This window comes from Triplophysa rosa, linkage group LG25 (assembly GCF_024868665.1).
Source record: "Triplophysa rosa linkage group LG25, Trosa_1v2, whole genome shotgun sequence".
Lineage (NCBI taxonomy): Eukaryota > Metazoa > Chordata > Actinopteri > Cypriniformes > Nemacheilidae > Triplophysa > Triplophysa rosa.
The window spans coordinates 14,569,010-14,589,850 of NC_079914.1; the positions used below are offsets into that span (position 1 = coordinate 14,569,010).

A 20,841-nucleotide genomic window follows, 5' to 3' on the forward strand; every position below is an offset into this window, starting at 1 on the left:
CACAAGACAATTAACAAACGTGTAGTTATTAAAGCTTAGCAAATCAAAGTTATGGTACAGTTCATGTCAGGTTTAATTATTTATAGGAAATATACTGTTTAATTGTGATTTCTTCCCCCATTCAAGTATATAGGACTGTGGACTTAAATAGCTGCCCAGACGTGTTGCAAACATGGCCGCCGAGTGGCACGACTTCCGTAGATGGACTTTGATCAACAATTAAAAACCAAGCTCAAATCATATTTAATATTTAATTTAAAAATACATTTAAATAACAGCAACATAATATCACACACATATAAACGTTATGAAAGAGTGCAACAAACTTTCATCATCACTGAGCACAAATATAGGGCCATTTGTGTTGCCAATCAAGTCAATATTGCCATTGTTTCTCATGTGTTCCTATGACCTTTCTCAAGACTTTAATAAGAGTAAACATGAATCAAATGTTTGAGGGATATAGTGCAGAGGAAGAACACAGCGACATGGCAACCCTAATAAGGATAGTTTTTTATTCCCCCAACTATAAATAGTTTCGCTCTTCCACGTGCCAAAGATGCCCAACTGGACTGACGTCTTGGTATCTGCAGACCATTCCTTATGCATGTTTGTCAAAGGTGTTGTAATGGATTTGATGCTCAAACGTGTCTTGCTGGAAATGAATGTCAAATATAAAACAAGAATTTGGGGTCAGTTTTTAGTCTAAGTTTTAAAATCCTATTACACTGGCACTTCTACTGTTTGATCATTCCCAAGCACCATGTTTATGGTAAAATTCAATTAATCTTATGTATTTATTTATGAATGAGAGCACTAGAATTTGGATAATTAATAACAATAATTAATGTACTAACTTTGTATAAACATTATACAATATACACACATATAAACATTACAAAAATGTTAAAATTGTTACAAGAGAAAGAGAGAGAAAAGATCTACTGTACATACCAGATTTTTTGGGCGTACAGCACATTTCAGAGCAAAAGGTATGATCATAATCAGCATTACCACCACAGATAGTGCGACGAAGAATAATATGTCAGGCCCTACAAACACAAAACACATAAACTTGAATAAGAGTACAGTATATGCAAGAAAAGTAATACACAACATCATACAGGAAGACAACTAAAATTATAAATCCTAATTCAACTATAACCAAGTCTAGACTTAATTTCAAACCATGCTCGCACACAGTGTTTATAACCAACACAAAATGGGGTTGTGCCTCTTGTCCTCAACCATTGTATTGCAAATCTATGTAACAAGGTTAGACTTAAGGCTGTTGAAATCTGGTTTCTTTTCATTGGCACCATGGGCCAGCACATCCTGTGGTAGACGATGCCACCAGTTTCATCACCAAACCACTTTCTAGATATGCTATGATTGATAGAGTGATAGAGAGGAAAAAAGTAGCAGACTGGACCTAAAATCATATGCAAATTAAAAATAAAAAAAATGTTTTTTGTGTGTCTATAAGTACTGAACATTACAAGCATTATACCCACTGCTAGTGTTTGGCTCCTAATCAAAGCAATTTAACCAGCTCCATGGTTTAAACGTACCGTCGTTACTCTTAATCTCATGTACACTTAACATCTTCTGGATATTCTTCATCTTGTGCTCCACCACACAAATGTACTCGTCCTTCTTCCAGTATTCCGGATCTACCAAGAGTGTACTTGTCCTCTGGAATGTTCCATCTTCATTTGGTAAAAGTGCTCCAATCTCCACATCCTCATACTGATCTTCTCCATTTTTCATCCAGGAAATCCTCACGTCTGATGGGTAGAAACCAGTGGCATGACAGTACACAGCTGAGGACGGGCTCTTCTGTAGCAAAAACACTTCAGGGGCTGAACAGAGGAAAAGAAAAGTGAGACAATGTTTGTAGTTTCATTTGTTCACATATTCAATTCTGAAGTTACACTTATACTTGTATACCGTATATCCTAAATATAATAACAAACTCAGTTTTCCTGAGAGAATGACACCAACATTTTCACTACAATGTAAATTAAAAAAAAGATTTACTTGTTAAACAAAGTGAACTTCCAAAAACAAGGTAGGCCTACCTGTGCTCTTTAAAGCATCTTTCCTTAAGTTCAAGAAGTATTTTAACCAGTAAACACATTCATATTTGTAGTAATGTTGCAGTAACTCAATCTGCCCTCTGTCTTGATTCCACTTGTGCATGGTGGGAATCGCCTGTGGTAAAGCTGCAATGTATCTGGCCTCTTTCACATCTAGTGTGATAAAGTCTTCTCCATCATAACCGTACAGATCAAACCCATACGATTCTTCAGTCTCACTATCCCAACTGCAGCCATACGTCCTCTGATAAGTGTGAATACCTGAAACAAAATAAAAAAAACACAATTACAATAATGAATTGTTTATTTCTATAAGTGATTATATTTGAAATGAAATGACACCGCACTTTTACAAATGTAGTGCAAGTTTATTAACTGACCATCTGATTGATTGAAGCGTGACATTAGCACATCAATGTTGATTTTGTAGATTTGCTGCACATATTTTCTGATCTCTGTGTCTTCATTCCACATGTCTGTGGATTTAAATTATTTTAACCACTTCTGCTTGGGAATAAGTGTCTGTGTATCACTGTCATAATAATCCAACTGCTGTCCATCCAGCGTAGATACAGCAAAAAATGATAGGAAATCATCAATGCCTTTTACTCCAGTGTATGTGGTGATGACAATGTGATTCTCTGAAGAATAATAAACACACACTGTCAACTACAAAAACATAGTAAAAAACCTGGTAAAAAAAACAGGGTACTGGCAGCATAAATAAAAGCCTTAAACTAAAACAGATTCAGTCTGCAAAGCTAAACAGTGCAGAGCCAATGAAACACAGTCACCATAATATAAATGATTCCTATTAAATGAAAGAAAAACCGCTTCATAAAATATTACACCAGATTTGAAATAAATAGAGATTAAGTACCTTACAGCATTATGTTACGAAATTGCTCTTACCTGTGTATACAAACGGTGTGTAAATCAACAAAATAATAAGCTTCATTATGGACAAAACTGACCATGTGTTTGACCTCAAATTCATTTTTTAAACTGTCTCCAAGAAACTTTGTAGAAAACCAACAATTACACTAACAACTAGCACCCGGAAGGCACAAGCTTCCGTCTTTTCTAAAGTCGTCACAGGCTGTTGCTCCGGAAGAAGACACCAAACTTGTTCTACTGGTTTTTTAGTATTCCCTTTCCAATGCCTGGAAGACTAATACATTTTTGATACTTTTCGATGACTTAACATTAAAACTTTCAGGTCAAACACATGAAGATCAGACCATAATGCAGCTCATCATTTTGCTGATATACACACCTTTGGTGTACACAGGTAAGAGTGATCTCATAATGCTAGCCAATCTCTGCTAAATGTTTATCCCTACTTGTTTAAAATACGGTGTAATAAAATATACAAATTGGAGTACGCACTGAGCATATCTGCATTTACAGGCCCTGGAAAGTGTTTCGAATGACAAAATCAACAAATAAAACATTTTCAAAGATATCAAAATATACATTTTAATCAAATAGCCTATACAGGTACAGGACAGATGATGTACTTGAACAAATCTTGTTTTTAATTATTCCTCACCTATATTATGGAACTTCACAGGTGATTTATTATATACTGTATGCTATTTTTAGTTGCTTAGTTTAGTTTGTAAAAATGCTGATTTATTGTCATGTATGAACAATTTGTTTAATTGTGCTCCAGCTAAATTCAGAAACAAGTAATCTCAAGGACGTTGATGTTCAAGTTATTTGAATACTGACTAATGTCTCTAGCATAACCAGATTTAGGTATATCTGTGATTTATCAGCATAACACCGCCAATAAAGTATGACACAACATCTAAGAAAATAATAACCTCAGCATGCATCCTTCAGATCAGCCATCACCTGCATTTACAAAAAAACGATTCTCCGTTTTCTTAAAGAGAAGAAAATGTTATGTTGTAGTAGCATTTCAGGTGTTAGAGACTCACATAGAACATGCAGATTTGCAGAAGTTTAATTAAATATATATTGTAAAATAAAAAACTAATCTTAAAGCGTACCGCCACCAAAGAATGAACATTCTGTCGTGAATTATTCGCCCCCAAGTTGTTCCAAACCTGTATAAATTTATTTTTGTTCTGTTGAACACAAAGATATTTGGAAGAATGTTAGCAACTGACACTTCCGGGACACCACAGACTACCATAGTACAAACTTGAGGGCCAGTAAATCATGACAGGATTTTCATCTTTGGGCAGAGGTAGCTACATTTGAACCTTAATTGTAAATGATAGAATGAAGAATAATATAAATAAAAGAATACAAACGTTACTGGTTTTTACATGTTACATAAACTAATATTTTGATGTAGAGGGAAAGACCCTGATTGTGTGTTTAATATTTTTTCAGAGTTGCACACATTCATCACCACATACACTGGAGTTACAGGCATTGAAGGAATCCCAGAGTTTTGGGCTGTATCTACACTGGATAGACAGCAGTTGGATTATTATGATAGTATTAATCAAACGCTTACTCCCAGGCAGAAGTGGTTAGAAGATTTTTCATCCACATACAAGTGGAAAAGCAACACTGAAAACAGAAAAAAAGAACAGGACAACTTAAGGAACAGAATTGATAAACTAATTAACCACAATGGAACAGGTGGTGATTTAAAAGACTTACACTAAATCTTTACATGTGCAGTGTAAAATCATTTAAGTAATTATATGTAGAAGGAATATGTAAATAATGTGTGTTTTTTTACTTTGTTTCAGGTATTCACACTTATCAGAGAATGTACGGCTGCAGTTGGGATAATGAGACTAAAAAATCAGAAGGGTTTGATATGTACAGTTATGATGGAGAAACTCTTTTCACACTGGACATTAATAAAAGAAGCTATAACACAACCATGCAACAGCCATTTAGCGCACAGTGGAACAAAAGTGTGCAGTTTGATTTTATAATCTTCCTCAGACACGAGTGTTTGTACTGGCTGAAGCGCTTTTTGTCCTTGGCTACTTTGAACAGAAGAGGTATTAAATCTAAGTATTTTGTTCACATTACAATGATGGACAAATAATATTTTTTTTAACTTTGATAAATCTTTTTAATGGTCTTATAAATTTTCTCTATAGAATTCAACTATGCTTACACGAACTACCAAGTAAATGAATAATGTAAAGTGAATGATTTGTCATTAAAGGGATAGTTAACTCAAAAATAAAATTCTTTCATTACTTTACTTACTCACTCTCATTCACTTCTATTGTATGGACACAAAACCAATGCAAGTTAAGTGATCAGTTGACCAACATGTCATACAGGTTTGAAATGACAAAAGGGTGAGTAAATGATGACAGGATTTTCATTTTTGGGTGAACTGTCCCTTTAAGCTGACACTTTAAAGACTGCCAATTTCCCCAAGTCAAATTTTTTTTTATCATTCCTGAAATTTGGGATGGAAAAATTGTGGCCAAAATTACATACTGTAACATGTACCTGGCTTAAGTTCTTTAAGTACTGGTCCAAATGCTTTGAATACAAACACACAAAATTTGGTTTAATCGAATCTAATCTGTATATAGAGTTGCGGTGTTTAAAAAATAATAAATCACCTCCATGTGTGTTGTGCTCTTTTATTTGTATCTGTTTCAGCTGTGCCTAAGATTTCTTTGCTACAAAAGGATCCAGTCTCTCATGTGGTGTGCCATGTCACAGGTTTTTACCCCAACGGCACAACCATTACGTGGAGGAAGAATGGACAACCTATAAACCACTTTTTGGTGGAAATGGGGATATGTCTACCAAATGAAGATGGGACCTTTCAGATGCGAGTGGGCCTCCATGTGATCCCGGCGGAATGGAAGAAGGAGCAGTACGTTTGTGTGGCGGAGCACAAGAGCTGGACAGAGAAGATCCAGACGATCCTGACTGAGGATGAGGTTAAGAGTAACTACAAAAAGAGTAAGTTAATAAAACTTATTTTTCAGCTCAATGATTTTGAATACAGTTGCTCGCTGTACTAAGCAGTGGAACCTGGCAAAGAAGATAAACAGATTTTAGAGCAGGGCGTCACACTCTCAGATACAGTTAAATCACAAAATAATGATGCATTTCTATAGTTTACATCAACTTGTATGCAGCAAGTTTGCATGGTTTATTAAGAGTCGTCAAGGCATATGTGATTAGTTTGTGGTAAAACAATACTGCCTAATTTATTACAATGCTTAAATCATGTCTAGCATCTATAATATTAGAATAAGTTTAAGTCTTAAATACAGCACCTGCAGAAATGTGTATACTATAATTATGTTTTTTTTTGTTTTCTAGAATCTGAAGCAGTATTCTTTATGGTCCCTGTCGTTGTTGTTGTTGTTGTTGTTGTTGCTGTTGCTGTTGTTGTTTGTTTGAAATGTCTATATAGAAGATTAAATTCATGTAAGTTCTTCTACAACAAATGCCCGACAGAGACACAAGTTTAAGCATAAAGGTATTGTTTTAGCCTGTGTTTGTGTTTAAGCCAAATATGTACTGTTTGGTATTAACTGCTTATTGTGTTTTGGCCTGTTTTAGGTTATCAAGACATTAAGTAAATATCACATTTTATTAATGCTTAAAAATGTTAACAAATTTTATTCAGACTCCAATTTCTAAAACACACACCACAGACACCACAAAGAAAGATGGCATTGAATGTCAATGTAAATATGTATATACAGTATATATTTTGGTTCTGATGTTGTACATCTGAATAGTTCACAAAAAAAGCACATACATGACTCAATAAAGTCATAAAGTTATCCAAATGATCTTCTGAAGTGAATTTATGTGTTTCTAAGAGAAAATTTTCATTATTTTAAGCTTATTGGTACGTTGTGTCAATGAAAATAAATGATCCACATGCTAAAAATATGCTTCTTGTTTTGTTTGTTTTGTAATGAAAAAGCATAAGACAACTAGTCACGAGACACAAGAGAATCAATGAGAATCAAAGTTGTCTACCTGCCGCCATATTTAACCTTAACATGCTGATTGGTTTGTTACAAGTGTATACCCAACTTGGCAATCGTCACATCAGCTGAAAATGTCATTTGTTATTTTATTTTATTTGATTATTAGTTCATCTGTTCTAATCATTGATCTCATGTAAATAAATTTGTTTATTCAGCTAGTGATTTGCCTAAAAACACACCCAAACCATCTCAGAGGTTTGGCTGTAGCAGGGTTGTTTAGTGAAACTGATCACAGGAGGTTATTAGTCTCTTCACTGACACACTGAATCAAGATTGTGAAAGGATCCGCGTGTGTGTATGTGTGTTCATGTTTGTATATCCCGGTGGGGACCTAAACCTGAATGCACACCAACACATGGGGACTCGTGTCACCGTGGGGACCAAAATTGAGGTCCCCATGGGAAGAAAAGCTAAGAAATTGTACAGAACAATATTTTTACAAAAACCTAAAAATGCAAAATGTACACTGCAGGAAATGAGAGGAATGTATAACGAATATCTTTAGAATGATTTCCAGTAGTAATATCCAAATGACAAAGAAACAATTACTTACAACTTCATCTCTGCAAAACACGGCCGTGTAAGATGGATAAGATGAATGGCTTTTTAGGCCGTTTATCTTAAACTGAGTTACTTTATCTTACTGCTGTGCTAATAGTTGGTTATTTTGCTTTAAAGCTGCAATCCGTAACTTTTGCCTCTCTGTCGCCATCTCTGGTTGAAACATAAAACAGCAGGTTACTTTCAGTACTTTTCTTGATGTGAGTTGATGTCAATATTGTACCTGACATACTGTTTAAATAAATATTACCAAGCTTACTGTTATGAATAAGAGTATATACAGACAGTTTTGAACAGTAGATCTTTTAATGGATTTCTTTAATAATTACTTATTATTTTTATTAAATAAAGTTATAGAATGCAGCTCTTAGCATAATCCTCACTAATTCTGAATAAAATTAATTTAATTTTGAACAGCAAACAATCTGGTAAGAAAATCATTAAAAGAAAATTTAACTAAGTATATTATATATATTAAAAAAATCAACATGATATATATTTATCATTTCAATAATACATTTTAAAGGGATAGTTCACCCAAAATCGCACGTCACGTACTGAACCTGTATAACAGTTTTTCTTCTCTAGAACAAAAAGTAGGAGCAGTTAAACTACAGAAAGACAAAACTGTCCAGAAAAGATTGACTCACAGAGGCGGCTAAATAAATAACTTGTTTTGTGTTCCACAGAAGTATAATGGATTTCAAAAGAAGGCGAGTAAATAATGACAACTTCTGGATGAATTATTTCTTTTAATAACTCATGCAAATTTGCTTTTCAAGTAAATTCATCACGTTTAAAGGATGCCTACACATTTTAACTGAGAACCGAAAACAGACTCGCGCGTAAGAAAAATGGTTTTTGCAGCACGCAAACAAGAACGATGAGGAAGAGACAATCGAGTTATCTTCGAATACCATTAAACAGATGTGCTATTATTTACCTCACCTATAAACACGTTGACAGACATTAGCATAACTTGCTCAGCTAATTATGCAAATGCACGCTATACCGGCCCTATTCTGCGATGCTAAGAAAGCAACATTGCGTAGCTAGCAGCACCTGCACTCGCGTTCTTGCGAAGAGTGTGTTTCTGGCTCTAGACGTGTTTTAAATGAGACCCCCAGAGGCCCAAAGCTAAACCACAAATGAGTTTGAGGACAACAGAACTTTCTTAGGTCAGCAAAACCCCACAGCGCTACAATGCTAACGGCGAGTAAACATCAGACCTGCACTTCTAGAAGCTCTGAGAAGCGGAGACCAAATCACGTCGTGATTAATAACCTCAAGATGACAGAAGTGTAAATACATGCTCACCCACACGCCGGTGTATGCGATTACTGTACAAACAATTACTTTGCTTCGACATTCCCCCGACAAGCAAATTACATTTTTCAGTGCTAATCTCCCTGATCATACAACAGCCATTCATTACCAGCGCGTTGACTCAAAACTAGAGTTCTCCGGGAAACGTACCAGCGCTCGCCCACTCACCACGTACAGCTGTTGTCTCTCACGTGGCCCATTTATCAAAGCGTTTCGACCGAGCTGAAAATTTCTCACGTGAAATGAGTGACAGAACTGGTGCGTGAGAGCCTGTCAGGTGCTATTGTACAGTGCTTCCTTTAGACAGCTTAAAGCTTATACAGGCTTTTGAATTAAACTGTAAGTGAACTATTATTATATATTTTTCATACCTTTAGAGGACACTTTTGGCTGGTAGAAACGCTACACCAAAAGACTGCTTGTCAGTCTGGTGACACAGGTATCACCTGCATAATAACCTTCAGGACAAAATTTGAAAACAGAAAAATAAAAGCTAGCTTTTCAGCAAGATAATAGTGAATTAAGGAGAAATCACCCTGATAACACACAAACTGTACTGTATCTAGATTTCTACTATTTGATTTCTCCATTTACATCTGAAAGACGTATTTTTTTGATCAGATGTTGTATAGACATATAGGGGATGTCTGTAAGATGTTTATGATTTAGAATGTATGTAAAGCAGATGTTTTCCCGATCTCCAGATCTAAATCAGATACATTTTTATACACTATATATAAAAAGACACAAAAACTCCTCACACTTTTGATTTAAAGTTTGTGGCTAACTGTCAAGAAAAAAGGCGGGAAAAATATTTCCACATGAATTCCTTCGCTAAGCCAACAAGACGCCACAGCAGCATCTTTAAATAAGGTCTGCAGTTTTTCATGTATATTTGCACAATTATTTTTGCCAGGCAAGCAGGAAGACTACACGCTAACCGTACTGATTAGCATTTAAAAGAGCCCCATTTTTCATACCCGCCAGCTCCAGCCCCTTTGACTGCAATTGAACTCACGGACCCGACGCTGTTCAATTACGGCCGTAAATACCGCCCAGGACAAAAGCCAGAAATGAAACTGTCTTATGAGAAAAGGCGAAACCTTTGAAACAACTGAAGGGCCTTTAATAACGCCTATAGCGCTGGAGCCCAAAACGCTATCCGAAGCCCGCCAAAATGAATCACGCGCTAAACAAGCTGACAAACCCTCACACAACTTCGGCCCACTCAGAATGAGACGCCATTCCTTTAGTAAAATCTTTTAGGGTCGGGCTAGGAACTGCCGGTCTGAGAACATCACGTCAAACATAAAAGTTTCTGAAGGAAAATTAATGATGTTCTACACGTCCCCTCGAAAAGGTCAAAGCTGTGCGGATCGGCATGCCTTCTGTTAAGCTCTATGGGACGATCTGAAATCTAGAGAGAGAAGAAGTTTCTGAGGATAGAAGCTAACAGACGTAAATACTTCATAGATGTTTAACGTTGAGGGTTTGCAATTATGTACGAATGTTGCAGCACGAAAATTCCACCAAATCCACACAGACGTATGTATAAAGTATTAATGCACTTTACACACAACTGTGTCTGCTTAAAAACAAAACAAACAACAGAGCTCACGGCTAAAAACATACTGTACACAAGTGTTTCAATGCTAACGCAATTGCATCGAGTCCTCTAGGGGGCGACAGAGTTACTCTCAGCTTATCTAAAAAATAAATATTTGAAACCGCAGATTGTGAGAATTTTTTATGTGTTCTGTTTTAAAAACATATCACTGCTGTGAGGTGGTTGCAAGCCTCCCCAAGCTTTGGAGAAATGATTCCCAAACATCCTGTCCAGACAGCTCAATGGCCAAATATTCACGACGTCAACTGACACGGCAGAGACAAGTGAGCGATCAAATGATTGAAAAGAGAAAACATCTCACATCCTCATTTATTCTGAGGAAATCGACACCTGAGGGAGACTGATAGTCATGTGACCTTTGGTGAAGCCACATGGTTTCCCAGCCGAACCAGCGGGATCCGGATAATGAGATGAGCAGATGCAAAAACTGTTTGTGTAGAGGGAATGACATCTGACAGCTCCACGAGGGCGGGAAAACATCCTCTGCACAGCCATTCCGAGACCACGGGGGTTTCTCACGGAACACCGACCGGGTTAACTGGAACATTCCTGAAAATAGAGACGACGTTTCTTAATGAGAACTGCAGAGGAACATTTGCGATGTTCTCGTGATACAGAAGAAAAGCAGAAGGAACGCCTTCTGACGTAGAACATGGAGAATACTGTACAATCACAGGTCATTTACAGTACATACACAAATAACACGTTGAAGACAGTTAAGCTATTCTTACAAGCAAGAAGTGAAGGTGTTATAAAAGTAATTAAATCGTGTGAGAAGGTTCAATGTGCCTCTTTGTATCTGTCACTTCGAGGAGTCTTCTGATCTCAGATTAGGATTTTTAAGAAATCAGGATTTGAGCTGTTCACGCACGGTAAACAAATGGAAATCCAATGATCAAATCAATCCGGTCCAATTTCATTAAACAAACGACAATAAAGGGAAAATCAATTTCAGTCCATACATCAATCAAACGATGACCTTTAACCCTGGTTATTGTGACTTTAAGCGACTCTGATTTCCCATGAGCCCTAGACAATTTCTATCAACAGTGAACCTCAAGCAGTTCAACTGCTAGCGTTGTCGCTAGTTTTGCATTTTCAACAGGCGTACTGTACGTCTGTAAGATGTCTGCTAAAGAGCTGAAAAACATCAACAACAACTGCACATCTGATAATCATCTTAGAAAGAGCAGTTTAACATACATTCTAAATCATAAACATAAATCTTCTACATGTCTATATGACATCTGACAGGAAGCGTCTCAGAGATGTATTGCAGTTGAGCAAATAATCCTGAGCAAAAAAAAACATCTTGCAGATGCAAATCCAGACATCAAATAGACATCTTTTGATGCATTTGCGCTATCAGGGCAGTGAGGAAATTGAGAGAAATTTTGTATTTGAATGTCTTTAGGACAGAAATGCTCTTACAACTAGACATATGCCCGGTTAACCGAAAATATATATCACGTGATTTATGCACAACTTGTGAGTGAAGTACGGTAAAATGCTGCTGCATCCGAAAGCCAGAGGGCGCTCTCGTGCAGAAACTCCACTGCAGAAGAAGACCATAACACACGTAGTTCTAGGAAATGCCTAAGGACATGTTTTATCACCGATCCTCAAGCCTCCTCAGGTATTTTGATGATAATAAAGTATATTTATAATGATCATGTTTGACGGGTGTTGCTTTTCCAAATTCACGTTATAAGCGACTCAAACTCGCACTGCTTTTAGATCGAGCAGCATTCCTACTGATCCCAGAGCCGTGCTTCACGGACAAGCTACGCATCAATAAAATAAACGATACCTTGCATTATCGCAGCCAGCTCGGTTTCAGCAGGATTTGGTGGTAACCGCGGTTAACCGGGCACATGCCTACTTACAACCTTTGACTTGAGAAATGTTTTTCCTGCTAGCTGAGAAGATGCTAAATCTAATTTGCTCATAACAAGTGTGAGATTTGTCCATGTGAAGAGAAGACAATTTCATCGGAAAGCATAAATCCACAGATCACTCTGATCACAGCTTTTGTCATGTAATTAGAGCTTTAAAACACCACCAACGCAACCAAGTCCATTTCTGCACGGCATCTCTCTCTCTCTCTCTCTCTCTCTCTCTCTCTCGCTCGCTCGCTCTCTCTCTCTCTCTCTCTCGCTCGCTCGCTCGCTCGCTCGCTCTCTCTCTCTCTCTCTCGCTCGCTCGCTCGCTCGCTCGCTCGCTCGCACTCAGCTTCTTTTTTAAAGAATTAATGAGACAATTCATCATCTATTCACACTCATGCCCCCTTCCAACTGCGGCCGAACACAGAGCACGCACTCCCTAAAATCAGCTTTTTCATTTAAATAGTTTTTGTCCCAAAATTGCACCACTTACTACATCTCTGAAGGCTACAATTAAAGAGTCTGTACATTTCCCAGAAGTCTTTGCTGCGTACACAGCATTTAGTATGTGCCTAATCTAATTAATAGATTCGATTTTAAAGCAATGAACTGCTGTAAATAATCTTATTGCTTTTGCTTTTTGACACAAATATTTGGCATTTCTTAAGCGATATATTTTTCTACTTTTAAGTAAGACAAAATTGTGTGTTAAACGGGTCGTATGGCACAAACACGTTTTTCTGTGTCTTTGGTGTGTTATAAGTTGCACATGCATGTATTAGACACGTAAAATTGCAAAAATTAAAGTGTGGGAACAAAAGATGCATTCTATCTAAAAGCGAATGCTCACCCAGACCTGCCTGAAACGCCTCGTGTAACCACACCCCCACAAATCTACGTCAGTTCGTGGTCTGATTTGACTAAGACCGCCCAAATGTATGCGCAAGTAAGGTGGGCGCAGTGTTGCCAACTCTTTTTAATGGAAAGTAGCTAAAGCCTGCCCGAAAAGTCGCTAAATGTCGCCAGATGACGTCACGCGCTAATTTGCATATCCCCGACATCATCACATAGTATCTGACAAGCTAAGCGCTTCAGGTCTGCTTCATATCTCTACTCTCTGAGCTGTCGTATATAGTATTATATTAAAACAATTCACCCAAATGCACAATAAATAGGTTCTTAAATCTATAATTTTTAATACAAAATTATTTTTGTGTTTCTGTTGGCAGACAACAAAAACTATGTAATAGTGAGTGAACTCGACCCCTTAAAACTACACACAAGCAGTCATTTTAATTGAACAGATAAAATCCGACTGTGTTCATGTTTACACATACATAGTCGTGGCGTTTCATCACGTTTTGTAATCATAAATGCTCAAACAAGGTCAATAAGTGATTAGTTCTTGGAAACACTGTTTGTACATGCAAACTGCAAATCTCATTCACACGTCAGTGCGGTCTTCAGCTGCTTCTCTCTGGTGGGCGCTCAAACTGTACAGAGTAGACAGAGAGGCGGTGCTGCGCGGGGAAGGCAAAAACTCGCTCTCGCGGGGCAGTAGTAGTGAAGCAGAACGTTTCGCTTAGTCAGAAAGTAGCTAGATTTGTCGCTAGTCGCTTTTTGAAAAACAAGTCGCTAAAGGGGTCTGAAAAATCGCTAATTATAGCGACAAAGTCGCCAAGTTGGCAACACTGGGTGGGCGTACCTGTCAGTACAATTGAAGAGGAACCTGATGTTCCAAATATGGTAAGAGGCGTTACATTTCCATCACACGCCCGCAGTATTCGACCAATCACTACGCACTGGTTAACTGGCCAATCATAGCACACCCGCTTTTCAGAGCGATGAGCTTCGTAAAAAATCCGCGCGTTTCAAAGAGGAGATACAAACATGCACGGTATGTGGAAAATACAGCGTTTTTGAACCTTAAATCATGTATACACATTGCATTTCATCTAAAACAAACCATAATATTCGTTTCAGCCGTGACATACGACTCCTTTAAAAACATAATTTCTCACACAAAAAGTAATTTAACAACTTTGATAACTTTTCTTGCGTTGTACAAGAATCAACAGCAAATGACCAGAAAATGTGATGTCGTTGGACTGATCATATTTAGACACACTGAGTGACTCATTTCATGATCCTCAACCTCCTCAACAACCTGTGCGTCACAGAGAAACTTCTTCTGTTACAGCTGTCATCTCATATGGCGTTTAGATCTGATTCATTCATCCGTCGTTGGATAGACTCTCGGCTGGAGCTTCAGGCCGGTTCAGGTCAGCAATGTACCATCATCACCGGGCGCCACTGAGAAGGTTTGTATGAAGACGTGGAGGCGTTCCGCCGCTGAAGAACCTACAGCACAATGCTTCGAGACAGCTGAAGGCTGTTCAGAGAAAGACCGTTTTAAGTTCTCTGACTGCAGATAAGCTGGAGGCCTTTGTTTACGAAAGGATGCGTAATGGAATTCTCAGGAAAGATTACGAGGACACAGACGGGGAATGTGTTTGACAGTATGTTGAGAAAACAAACATCTCGATGTCCTACTTTTGACTTTCACAACTTTTTTATTTATAACTGTACTGTTTATTAATTGAACCGCATGTCATGTGTCTGGTTGCAAACCGCGTTTGATACGGCATATTGACAACTTGATTCCAAAGGTTTCTCATAAAACGCTGTCTCTAGGTCGAGATGGGATTCATCGTACAACGGTTTCACCGGTTAGGCAAACTGCCGCTGTTCAATCGAAAGTGATTTGATCAACCCCAACCTTTTGTTTACATGGTCAATATCACAAAAAACACTTAAATTGGATTAAAAAGCTACAAAAAAACAGCTTATCTGTGTAACTTGTACTCTTGTTTTAAATCACTTTCTCAATTGTCACGTAACGTCGCAATGTAAAGATCTATCAAAAATAACGTCGCTTTTATAACGCATGACACAGGTCAAGCTTCATTTAGTTCAAAGCTAGCTCATTGCAACTGTGCAGGCCTTAGCCAATATCTGGAAATGCCATTAAAATAATGAAAAAACAACCGTACCACACACTTTTGATTCACCTTTGTGACAAACGCAAACAGCCGTCAAGTCGGCCCATCTGCACTCACGGGCCTCTTCAGAAAGTAAGAGCTGTATTTCATGGCTAATTGCTAATTCTGTCATAAACAAGATGAGAAATGCAAATGATTCGCATTGCACATCTCATTACGGGCATGGCGACGGCTCTTCAACATTACGATAACGCCTCGATTCTCTTCTCCTCCCGAAAGCAATTTGCACGCTGAATTTTCATGCTTAATGCTGCCGGTGGTTTTAACCACGCTCGGCATTAACAAATCTTTTAATTACCAGTTGTCAACAACGGCGTTCGGAATCATTTCTGTAGTTAAATGTGCAGCTTTTCGACGCGGTGCCTTTTATCTCTTGGAGAGGGGAAGACGCGGGATTGGATTAGGCAAATGCTCGAATGAGTTTTGGACAACGACGAAATGACGAATAGGAGAAAAAACTATAGAGAGTTTGACTTGGCAGAATGAAAGGAACAGTTCAGAAGAAAATTAATCCATGATTTACTTTTTGTGAGTAACAGCGTAATATAACAGAATAATAATTGATGAACCAAAACGTTCTTTGCGAAAACCAGAGTTGCAAAATCCGATCTCAGTTTACATCACGGCGTTTCTCGACAAGCGTCTCATCGTTCAGGTGTCTGTCTTTAGTGAGAATAGCGTTAGCATCCAAAGGCCCACGCTGTCGATTTGACAACACGTCACCCGCGGCTGATCCCAGAACAGGGAAGAGGCTGACTCAGACTTTTTAACCGAAGCACTTAGAGCGACAGGAGCCTGATCTCAGTGCAGCAGCTGGGAGTTTCTCGTGCCAGCCTCATTTATCACCCGCCGCTTTGAAGCCACCAGGCCGCTCCGCAGCTCTCGCCCCTGTCAGGACCGATTCTGCAGCCACTTAACTCCGGCACAACGCTCAGAAAAACCGCAAGCTGTGCTCGACGCGCACGCCTCTCTGCTGTTTTGTTATGGCTCTGGGCGATGGAACATCCCTGAAATGCGAGACAGACAGACAGGTGAGTACAAACAGATGCGCGCTGGGCATTCATGGGGCATTTTGAAGCGGCCACAAAAAAACAGTCTTCGCCAATGAAGGCGAGTAAGCCAGGTTGACAGGTGTTCCTCTGGGAAAAACTACAGACAACCAAGTTGTCCTTCATTTCGCACATGAAACATTTATGCTTGAGCAGTGCACATTAGCGCTCTCTGAATTCAACAATATCCGCTGTTTTAGAAGCGAGATGTTCTGCTTCTTTCTCAACAATGAGAAATAAAACATAGGGTCATGAATGAATGATGCGGCTTCAAGTACATGTTTGGAAAGTTGGCATAAACGGACGCCTCGATAAAGAGGTTCAGACGGCCCGAGCCAAGAAAGGGCACTTTGAATGCATGTTTACTCACATCCATACTGGATTTACTGGTACGGTATGTCAACGAATTTCTAGAAAATGTCAAAGTGTGTATTATATCATGGTGATTTGAGAACAGTTGATCATCGTGACTTTTTGATATATTTCATAAGGAAAGTCAGATCCTCAGCTCAGACACGTCCGTCTCATTCTGAGAAAGCAAGAGAGGTGAGAGAGACACAGAGTTGACGTTGGAAGTCAAGCTGGTGGGGGGCCAGAATCGGCATCTCACCCACGTCAAAGCTGTCGAGATGCCACTCAGACTAACTGCATTGGAACACAGATGCTGTCCTCTTCTGGTGAGTCAATGGTCCCCTTTTCCACCGCCAGATTGACTCAATCCAGTCAGAACCGAGGCCTGACAACGTACAAAATGGGTCGCCTGCCGGGTCACGTCAACGTTTCTCATGGCTGGTGATGGGCGAGTCACCAACTGCAACGTACATCGCTGCAATGGAGAGTTGATGTTAAATAAATTTCTATGTGCAACATTCCATCATCTGCAATTTAAATAAAGGGTCATTTTTTTCACTTGCATTGTCTCACATTAGATCGTCTTACGGTCAAACGGGATCACTTCCAGCGAAGAGCATAGGCTTACGCATCCTAACGCATACATACTATACGTGCAAATGCCGAAGGTACTCCACACGATTGTGTGCGAGTTGTCTAAAAGTTCTTTCAAAGGACTTGAAAAGCAAAAGAATTAATCCATTCTATTCACTGACGTGGAAATAAGAAACAAAACTTTTCGGGGCATTCGGCAATACAATGTATTTCATATTACGTTGTGAATTAAACCACAATTGACTCAAAATAGACCACATTTGCTCAGTACAAGATCATAAAGAGTTATAGCAACATATCTTATAGGGTGTGGCTTGATTAAAAGCATCTAGAGTTGATTGGATGGCAAAAATGGGCGTCACACATGCATGTTTGTTTGCATTGAAGGCACCATTGTAGAAAACTTCAAAACAAAGACATGAAAATCATGCAATGCAACAAAAATTGTTATGTCCACGAATCTTCTCAGTTTTTAATGTGAAGCAAAACGTAAAGTTCACGAATCAGTCTTTTTCTTTGCACATGAAATCTCCCGGTCTACCCCCTGAGAACAGCTTTACCTTACAAACCGAATAACTCTCCACTTTCACATAGCCTCCGCTGAGCAGAGTCTTTCCCAGCCAGCATGTATATACATTTCAAAAAGAAAAAAGCTATAGGCTACATAAGAGAAAAGACGGAATATAATGAGAGTTGGGCTTTGTGAGGCCCGGTCCCCGCCATCAAAAGCATTTCTCTACGGGATAACACACTCCAACACACACACCCCCTCAGGTAAGAGGATTCTGTGGAGGAAACTCCATTAGGAATAAAACACTCAGGTTTTTTTTTTAGATCTGACGAGCATTAGAGGTCTCCTAAAGCTTCCGGGCTACAACGTTCAGGTGATGCCGAAACATTCAGATGAAATGCTTTGAAAACGCTATAGCGCGGCTGTCAGAGGAGATGTGAGCGCTTTTAATAGTTCCCAGTCGTAAATGTCCGTGCTCGATTCTCTCTCGTCAAATGTCGTGTCCTCATTTGACTTAGTTGACAGTTTTAAAACTTCTTTTGTGCCAAAACTGGATAACTACTTTATTGTTTCGTCCTATTTTGGGGTTCAACTGGTAGCCTAAATTTACTTTGAATAAAAGCGTCAGCCAAATGCATAAATGTAAAGTGCTAATATTACTGTTTTGTGTTTTCCATTTCATTAGAACAGCATAAAAATGATTTCAAATGAAAAGTGACAGTAGTATTTACAGTATTTGCATTTTATTTGGATCTAGTTTCTATCATTAGCTCTGGTCTTGCAGGCAAAGTGATTTGCTAGGATTACTAGGTACAACCTAAGAACAACCAATTAACAACCTAAGACACAACCATAATGCTAAACACAAGAACAAACAAAAAAATAGAATAATAAAAGAGTATACACCAAAATATTACATATTAGATATTAATATTAATTTTAAATATTCTATTTTATATTCTAGGTTTCCATGACTATAAAAATCATTAATATATGTAATATTATTCATATTATTATTTATAATATTTAATATATTATATTTATAATATAAAATAGGCTTACGTTCCTAGAAATACTATAGTCGCAGCCTAGAATATAATATTATAATTTCCTGTTTAAAAATCTGTGCTTAATATTGTAAAAATATTATTAAATACATTCCTATGAATTACTATTGTCACGCAAACTTAGATGTGTCCGTTTTTTGATCAAATTAATTCCAAAAAGAAGCATCCAAGATTCCAAATAGTCTCGAACCTTTGGACCTCACTGATAACTTGACAGCCTACAACAAAAAGCTCACGTTCACACCGAACCGCGTGAAGAGATGACAGGACGAGGTGGCGGCTTCTATTTTTGCCCGGGTGGTCTGAGAAGCGGGATGTGTAAAAATAAACAATAACAATCGTGACAGGGAGGCGAGCGGGTTTGTGACTGTCTCGGGAGCGGCTAATGCTAGCGCTGCCTGAAGAGTTTAAATATATTAACGCTCTGTCTCCTGTGTGTTAGTGTGAAACAGAGCCATTAATGGGTGGGTGGTGATATTCACACGGCAGTTGCATCTTATTTTTATCAGATTTTGCTCTTATGTCATACGACATATTATTATTCCAGCTAATAGGTGGGAATGATTCTAGGACCCCTGAGGTTCAACAATTCCAGTAGGACTGATGCCTTAAAAGTTCTGTAAAAATGGACACTTCAGAGTAAATTACAAACTGAATATCAAAATGAAATGAACCAAAGCTTACTTTTCAGCAGGCCTATTTAAACTTTACATGGATGCGATTTAAAAAAAATCACAAACTGTAAGCTATTCGAATCAGACCTCACGTCCTATCTTGCTTCACATTGTGTTGACAAACACAAAGGCCCAAGCACAGAAAGCAGACGAGACGGTTTGAGACGTCTAGCTGCGACCACCGACCTACCAGATAAATTGAAGACGGGACAGAAAGCGTTAGCATGAGTCAGCTCAAGCCAGGCTAATTAGGAATCAGTTTATCTCATTGTGTGGTGTGGAGCATCTCTTCAGCGGCCGCTCTCGAGAGATAATGTCTCCTCGGGACGCTAGCGCTGAGGTGGAACGGGTTACAATATCGCAGAGTTGCCGAAGAGATGATACTGCCTTCCCGTATTTTAGCAGGAAACAGCCCTGCCTGCACAACAAGCGGCAATTAAGACAATAGGAACTTCACGTTGTCACATTTGTGATGTTGACGTGTGCCGTTAAAATGTGAAAACAACAAAGCTAGATAGTCTACACAGAGTTTACGCACCATTAGCCAAAAGTTGAGTTGCAAAATACAGATTTCCTATTTTCGTAATTATCACATCCGATGATAAGCAAGAGGTTTGTGCTTTTGCAACTGAAGGTCAACTGGTGGTAATGTAAATATATGCGTAGAGGCCAAAATCGAAAGTAGTCATTCGTATTTTTTGACTCTCTATCGCCACCTGTGTTTGAAAAATGAAACTGCAGGTAACTTTAGATATTTTAACTAATATTTTCTGTTCAATTGTACTCAGTGAATCGGGGTAAACTTATTTTTTTATCCAAAAAAAAACCCTTAAATGTTGTTATACTTCCACCCAAACCATCGCTGCCTATCAAGAAAACTGCGTCTCTGTGGGGGACAGTCCACACCGCTGGAGTTCATATCCTTAAGTGAACTTAAATCAATAAAACCAGAGCCACCCTCCCGTCCCTTCTGCTCTCAGCGTTTAAATCGCACCCCGTCTACCTGCATTAGCCACGTCAAGACAAAGAAAGTCATCACGCTGCCTTCTCCCAGGTCCTGG

General features: G+C 38.5%; 2 protein-coding genes across 4 annotated transcripts; one reads left to right on the forward strand and one right to left on the reverse strand.

Annotated features, from left to right (window-relative positions):
- Nucleotides 1–244: 244 nt before the first annotated feature.
- LOC130548893 (major histocompatibility complex class I-related gene protein-like) lies at nucleotides 245–3,167 on the reverse strand. Of its 2 annotated transcripts, none has more exons than XM_057325942.1 (6): nucleotides 3,012–3,167; nucleotides 2,480–2,651; nucleotides 2,082–2,360; nucleotides 1,572–1,862; nucleotides 955–1,052; nucleotides 245–655 (listed from the first exon to the last, which is right to left on the reverse strand). In XM_057325942.1, the coding sequence occupies exons 2-6, from the start codon at nucleotides 2,571–2,573 to the stop codon at nucleotides 602–604; spliced, it is 816 nt and encodes a 271-aa protein (XP_057181925.1). In that variant the 5' UTR covers nucleotides 2,574–2,651; nucleotides 3,012–3,167; the 3' UTR covers nucleotides 245–601. The 2 variants fall into 2 exon arrangements, with proteins under 2 accessions (XP_057181925.1, XP_057181923.1); XM_057325940.1 differs by having other exon boundaries at nucleotides 2,480–2,740.
- Nucleotides 3,168–3,217: 50 nt separating this feature from the next.
- Nucleotides 3,218–6,966, forward strand: LOC130548892 (major histocompatibility complex class I-related gene protein-like). 2 transcript variants are annotated; one of them, XM_057325938.1, is made up of 5 exons: nucleotides 3,218–3,390; nucleotides 4,467–4,721; nucleotides 4,835–5,095; nucleotides 5,718–6,026; nucleotides 6,393–6,966. In XM_057325938.1, exons 1-5 carry the CDS (start codon nucleotides 3,345–3,347, stop codon nucleotides 6,542–6,544), a joined length of 1,023 nt encoding a protein of 340 aa, XP_057181921.1. In that variant the 5' UTR covers nucleotides 3,218–3,344; the 3' UTR covers nucleotides 6,545–6,966. The 2 variants fall into 2 exon arrangements, with proteins under 2 accessions (XP_057181921.1, XP_057181922.1); XM_057325939.1 differs by having other exon boundaries at nucleotides 5,781–6,026.
- Nucleotides 6,967–20,841: the final 13,875 nt, after the last annotated feature.

Coding starts and splice junctions, on each gene's coding strand:
- LOC130548893 (XM_057325942.1), bottom strand. CDS start 2,573: ATGTGGAATGAAGACACAGAGATCAGAAAATATGTGCAGCAAATCTAC. Junction 2,361..2,479: donor ACGCTTCAATCAATCAGATG/GTCAGTTAATAA, acceptor ATTTTGTTTCAG/GTATTCACACTTATCAGAGG. Junction 656..954: donor CTGTACGCCCAAAAAATCTG/GTATGTACAGTA, acceptor ATTCATTTCCAG/CAAGACACGTTTGAGCATCA.
- LOC130548892 (XM_057325938.1), top strand. CDS start 3,345: ATGCAGCTCATCATTTTGCTGATATACACACCTTTGGTGTACACAG. Junction 5,096..5,717: donor GGCTACTTTGAACAGAAGAG/GTATTAAATCTA, acceptor TATCTGTTTCAG/CTGTGCCTAAGATTTCTTTG. Junction 6,027..6,392: donor TAAGAGTAACTACAAAAAGA/GTAAGTTAATAA, acceptor TTTGTTTTCTAG/AATCTGAAGCAGTATTCTTT.